We start from the raw sequence: 6888 nt of genomic DNA, 5'->3' as shown, positions 1-6888 counted from the left end.
TGAAATTTCTTTTTTACTCTAAGTTACTCTGACTAATGAACTAACATTTAGCTAAATATTGTTGCATAATTTTAACATGACTATTTTCATCCAATGTCCTATGGTGGAACCACTGTGCGGTGGTGGCAGAGCACAAGTGCGCAAAATAAATTCGAATTAAGGGAACTGCGCAGTGCTCATAATATAAAAGTGAGTTGACCAGAGAACACGTATTTTATCGGCCAAGGGAATATCGATGTTTAGAAAACAAGTGAAGTACATAAATACATACGTACATACATACATATTTTATAGAAACTAAAACAAAAGACCTCTAAACGATCGAAAGTGTCGCGTAGCAGAGCAGAAGGCTGAGCTTTCCTTTTCTACCACGATATATTTGCTTATAATGTCTAAGTGCGTGGACCGAATTTAAAAATTATTACACGCAAATGTAGTCACTATATCAGCCTTTTGATTTATATTACTTTTGATAAATTGAAATTAAGAATTAAAAGCAATATTTAACGTTAAAAATGCAGCTTTTTTGCATAAGCTTAAAAAAATGCCCTATTACAGACGCTTATTTCACATAAATGCAAACACAGAAAAGTAACAAAATCACTTATAAACATTCTTTATTACATTAAGATTCGATTTAAAGCTATTTTTACTAAATGATAGTCCAAATTCTATTAAAACTCTATTATTACAAATGTTCTTCTAACCGTTTGTAATACCGTGCAGAATAAATTTGAGGAGCGAACTGTCAAACGGACGATGAGAGAGAGAAGAACAAAGCGAAATAAGAAAAACCCAGTCAACCAAAAGCGAACAATTCTTTTATTATTTATAGGGGCGCTTTTTTAGTTTCAAATATACATAATATGACAAAAACAAATATTTTTACAAATACTGAAAATTTGGAATAAAAATCGCGCGATTTTTGATTTCAAATATACATATATATTACAAAAACAAAAATTTTTACAAATACAAATCCCGCGATTTTTATTCCAAATTTTCGCCTGCGGCGCTTTTTTGATTTCAAATATACATATATATTACAAAAACAAAAATTTTTACAAATACAAATCCCGCGATTTTTATTCCAAATTTTCGCCTGCGGCGCTTTTTTGATTTCAAATATACATATATATTACAAAAACAAAAAATTTTACAAATACTGAAAATTTGGAATAAAAATCGCGCGATTTTTAGTACAAATTTTCGCCTGCGGCGCTTTTTTGATTTCAAATATACATATATATTACAAAAACAAAAATTTTTACAAATACAAATCCCGCGATTTTTATTCCAAATTTTCGCCTGCGGCGCTTTTTTGATTTCAAATATACATAATATGACAAAAACAAATATTTTTACAAATACTGAAAATTTGGAATAAAAATCGCGCGATTTTTAGTCCAAATTTTCGCCTGCGGCGCTTTTTTGATTTCAAATATACATATATATTACAAAAACAAAAATTTTTACAAATACAAATCGCGCGATTTTTATTCCAAATTTTCGCCTGCGGCGCTTTTTTGATTTCAAATATACATATATATTACAAAAACAAAAATTTTTACAAATACTGAAAATGTGGAATAAAAATCGCGCGATTTTTAGTACAAATTTTCGCCTGCGGCGCTTTTTTGATTTCAAATATACATATATATTACAAAAACAAATATTTTTACAAATACTGAAAATTTGGAATAAAAATCGCGCGATTTTTAGTCCAAATTTTCGCCTGCGGCGCTTTTTTGATTTCAAATATACATGTATATAACAAAAACAAATATTTTTACAAAAAAAAAAAATTTATAAATAGTGAAATAATGCAAAATCGGACAGTTTTTGACCTAAATTTTCGCCATCGGCACTCATAACTTTTACGATAAAACAACGTTTTCATAAGTGCTATGAAATATAAAACCTAAGTTAAATGCTTGTTGGGTTGACGACTGCTGTATACTCTTCTCTTCAACTGTATTTCAGTACAAACTGCAAATGCGGTCGGAAAAAACCTAATTTTTAAACTTCTCCTGGGGGTTCTATAGGGACACTAGGAGGTTGGGACTTTCACATTTATAATGGTGTGACCTTACTCTTTCTAATGGGCGGGTAGGGTGGTACCACGCCTCCTCCCCCTCCGCCCCCCCATTCAAATATATCGTGGTAGTAAAGGAAAGTTTTGCCGAGCAGAAAGTTTATTTTCGCAGAAGTTCAGATTATTGAAAAAAAAAAAATATTTTAAATGACGCCTTTGAAAATTACATTTGCTAATGCAATTCGCAAGCTGAACTTTTATATTCGGAATCGACCGCAAGATTATGAGTGTTTGAAACAGCAACTCGACTATCATCTCTTCGGTCGGCGCAACTTGCCAAAGTGTGAACTTGAACTCTACTGGATTGGTAAGATATCAAAAAGTACCTAAGTGTTTTTCAGGTAGACCCCCAAAGTACACAAACATACATATGTACGTATGTACACACAAATACGGGTATAAAGTTTTCCATTTTGTATGTATTCTATACGTACAAAAGCCATTACGGATATGCATGTATGTATGTATGTACGTGTACTCGTATAGCAAATAACGTAACAATGTAGTGAGGTGGACTTTGCATACATATGTATGTATGTACGTGTCAATTTTATTACAATAATTTTCGCCATTTTAGAAAAATTAAAAACATTTGTGGCCCCTAAATCAGCCAAAATTTAATTTTTGAACGCAGTAATTTTACGTTATGAGTAATAATTGTTGTGAAATATGACTTCACCTTATCACAGTATAAAAACAAATTCTCTTCATCGATCATTATGAGTCATATGACGAATAGTTTTGCTGTTCCTTGATTATACACTAGTCCGACAAAGTTTGCGTACAGGCAGACTAAGCATTAAACTATTTAAAAAGTAGATTGAAAATAATTTCTTTCGATCAGAAAATCAGGTTTAATTTACATATTGAAATCCAGTTTTAATACAAATAAAGTTTTGAAACCAATAATACAAAAACAAAAATAACAAAAGACTTACCTTGTTTCCTCCAAACCAATTTACGTCCTTCGATTCCAAATATGCAAAATTTGCTCTCATCAGAAAATATCACCTCTTCCCAAAACTCTGTTGGCTTATTAATGTGCTCATTGGCAAAAGCAATTCGCTTCTGCCTATTTACAAGTGATATATACGGTTTCTTTCGAGCAACTCGACTATAATATCGGCTTTTTTTTTTAACGATTTTGCATACAGTATCACTACAAATAAGCTTATTAAACCTTTCTTGAACATCTTTTGCTATTTGGGAAGATTTAAGTCGGGGATTTTTCTGAATTTCTTTAATAATTAACCTATTTTCTCGGTCACTCAGCTTAGAAGGGCGTCCAGAACGATGCTTAGCAACGGTAGAACCTCTTGAATTGTAATTAGAAACTACTCTTTGAATAGAACGTTTTGCCTTCTTTGCAAAGCTGAACGATTGTGTCCCTTTCACCAGAACTAGTTACTTTCCTTTTACCAGCAACTACGCACAAATAAACACTTTTTTCCACTGTTTTGCTTGAATTAGTAATGTGGGAATCCCCTTTTCAGACTTTGTAAGCAAACTTTTTCTGTGTCACACAAGCCCAACTTTTGAACAACTAATCGATAAAATCGATGTTTCCACATTATTTCCAAACGATAATGGGTTAAATACAGCTCTTAAATATTACGTTTCAAATTATAAAAAAAAAAAAACACATATTGGATACATTTTATTATGAGCAATGAACATTGCAAGTATGATACATAGCCGACTGTGTGCACAAACTTTTTCTGACTAGTGTACATATGTATGTTTATAAATAAAAATCATTATCCAATTCTTGACCAGTTTTGTGTAAATGATTATTGATGTAGAAATTTTACGACGCTGCAAATTAATATATCCATTCAATTGCTTAGTACTGGCCACTTTGAAATATCAATTTCGTTAATTAAATCGCGATGATACGCCAATATATCCAATAAGTATTTGTATATCTGCCTAATATTCATATTTTGCGTTACGCATCCCATTTATTTCATCCTCTCTTTTGAATAGATCAAGATTCTGATGAAATCTATGTTCTCAATAGTGACGATTACATTGTGTTCCAATATAAATGTGGAGCGGAAGGCCACCTTTTTGCCGTACCAAAAGCTGTAAAAAACGAAGGAAAAGAAACCTGAGCACGCTGACGTTTCTAGTGAACAGCCCAAAACCAATGGCCAGCCAACAACCAAGCAATAAATAAATTACCAAAGGCTGCGCACTTAGCACCTAGTATTTCTAGTATTTTCTTCCTTTGCACTGATTAAGTCACTTAAATCTAAACTGCACATCTGTATCCACTCGCTTTCGGCATTGAACCGGTAAATCTGCACCAACAAAAGCCATTGGAATGTAGAAAAAGTGTTCATTTCCGTTTTAATAATGAACTATCACAGAAGTTATTAATTCTTTCTTTCTTTCAACATAAAAATGTTTTGCGTACACTGAAATATTTTGAACAATTTTGAATTCATGTATTTATGTATATTTTCAGGTTTTATTTATGTATGTGTTCTACAAATGCATATATACTTCAAGTATGTAATTTCCGTAAATTCATATTACAACTATGTTTTACTCTTATAATATATATGTGTATGTATGTATACACAAATGGTCTACCATAATACATATGTAAATGGAAAATCATCTATGTATGTATGGTAGCGATATACACTCTCATGGAATTAATATAATAACTGAAATAAAAATTAAATAAAAATGCCAAATTAAGTTGTTCGGTTTATTAGAGGTAAGTTCCATGGGACCACAATACCGGTCCAGATTCATATCCCCTAAAATTTGCCACTTCTAGGAAATGTTTTATGCCTAATAACAAAGGATGCGTAATAAAACTTAAGGTTGTATCCCGTTTGGTCCGCTAATGATGCTGAAATATTGGGTATGGGAATAAGTTTCCGCCCTCGTAAAAGAGGTGTCGTTGCTGATACTATTTTGGTGTTCGCTCTAGTAATATACTGGTGATTTGAAGATGTACATATACATATGTAATGTGAGGTCTCGATCGTAGTAATTGACATTCGTTTGAAGCATTAAGAGCCTTTTATCTGACGTCAAAAATGTCTACGTTCGTTTCGAAGAACCAGCATTCGCGGGAAGTCAAGCTTCATTTTTAACACACTTTTATTAGCTCGGGTTGTATGTATGTACATATGTACAGGGCCGTGGAGAGAGTATTCGGGCCCCGGGGGAAACTTGAGATGCGGGCCCCTTCAAATTTTTTTTATTTATCAAAATGCGTATTATGTTATAGTGAGCCTCTAGTCCGGGCCCCTCTGAAAACTCCGGGCCGGGGGGAAAAAGTACCCTACATACATACATTTAATTTTAATTTAATTTTCCTACATACATACATACATACGGATGTATATATGCTTACATCTACTTGCAGGCTTGATTCTTCGATTTTTTTGGAACAAAAGAATTGTGAATGTGACGACTCACCTGCAAGGCGCTACTCTTAATGAATGAGTGACTGGGTAAGTGAGTGAAAGTTTGAAAGTGCGACCACCTTGGAATGATAAACACCTACAGGAAAAGATACAAACACAATTTTAGACTTAAAAAGCGTTTCATTAGAATGCCAGCTAGACATTTTTGTGTTCATTTGTACTTTTTGTAAATAACGGGCGGCTAGGCAGCAGTTTCCTTATATAGTTTGAAATACCTGTTTCTTTGATTTTGCAATGTTTTTAACTTCGGGCAGTTTATTTATTTTACTTGGGAGTGAAGAGAGGTGTCTACACTTGGATCTTAGCCATAAGACCGAGATACGGTCGTCGTAGTCGAATACCAAGTTTTTCAATAAGTTTTGCGGTCCGATAAAAGAGGGCATTGCTACTAGCCTAAATTTTTTTGTTATGTTGGTACACTCTTCATATGAACGTACAAACATATGTGAAGTTTCATTGCAATCTTTCAATTCATTATTTACAAGCCATTTAGTACCGACGTGTCGGTATAAAATCAAGTATCATCCGGTGTTTGAATTTTTATTTTTGGAAGGTTTAAAAGCAACGGAATTTTATGAACGAATGTTTAAAGTGTATAAGGATTTCTCACTTTTCGCCATCAATTAGTACCATAGAAAGATGAGTTGCTAAATTTAAACGCTTTCAAGATAATCCACGTCAAGGACGTCCAAAAACAGTAACAACAGCAGAAATCGTAGAAAAACGACAAGAAATCGTATTGGAAAATCGTCAATTGACTGCAAGAGATTAAGTAGAAGCTCCAGACATCTCGTTGGGCAGTGTAAGCAATATTTTGACTGAAGTATTGTGTTTCAGAAAGCTGTAGAGCACAGTGGGTGCCGCATTCGCTAACAATGAAAAAAAAAAACACATTCGAATGCGACTTTCTCAGCAACATTTTGAGGGGTTTCGGAAGGATAAAATGGATTTTGTGCATTGATCCATCACTGTGTGTGAGACTTGGGTCTATCACCATGATCCTAAATCAAAACCTGGGTCTTCGGCTCCGCAAAGAGTTCGTGTCCAGAAATAGGCCAAGAAGGTGGTAGCATACGTTTTTTGGGATGCGAAAGGAATTTTATTTGTGGACAACTTGTAAACTGGTAAAACAATAAATTCTGAATATTATTGTAACCTTTTAGACCAACTGAAAGAAAAAATTCGTGAAAAAAAGCCCAGTTTGCAAAGGAAAAAAAATTATTTTTCATCAGGACAATGCACCGTGTCACAAGAACATTTTGACAATGGCTAAAAACCATGAATTAAAGTTCGAATAGTTGGAGTATCCGCCGTATTCGCCAGATTTGGTCCCTAGCGTTTTCC

General features: G+C 33.5%; 1 protein-coding gene across 2 annotated transcripts; it reads left to right on the top strand.

Moving 5' to 3' along the window:
* The first annotated feature begins 216 nt into the window (after positions 1 to 216).
* Positions 217 to 4792, top strand: LOC128863290 (protein ref(2)P-like). Of its 2 annotated transcripts, none has more exons than XM_054102396.1 (3): positions 217 to 255; positions 2191 to 2402; positions 4082 to 4792. In XM_054102396.1, exons 2-3 carry the CDS (start codon positions 2243 to 2245, stop codon positions 4207 to 4209), a joined length of 288 nt encoding a protein of 95 aa, XP_053958371.1. In that variant the 5' UTR covers positions 217 to 255; positions 2191 to 2242; the 3' UTR covers positions 4210 to 4792. The 2 variants fall into 2 exon arrangements, with proteins under 2 accessions (XP_053958371.1, XP_053958372.1); XM_054102397.1 differs by having other exon boundaries at positions 220 to 255; positions 2208 to 2402.
* The last annotated feature ends 2096 nt before the right edge of the window (positions 4793 to 6888 follow it).

The sequence above is a fragment of the Anastrepha ludens genome, chromosome 5 (genome assembly GCF_028408465.1).
Source record: "Anastrepha ludens isolate Willacy chromosome 5, idAnaLude1.1, whole genome shotgun sequence".
NCBI classification, from domain to species: Eukaryota; Metazoa; Arthropoda; class Insecta; order Diptera; family Tephritidae; genus Anastrepha; species Anastrepha ludens.
The sequence above is the reverse complement of the archived record's forward strand: the minus strand, read 5'-3'. Positions and strand labels throughout refer to the sequence as shown.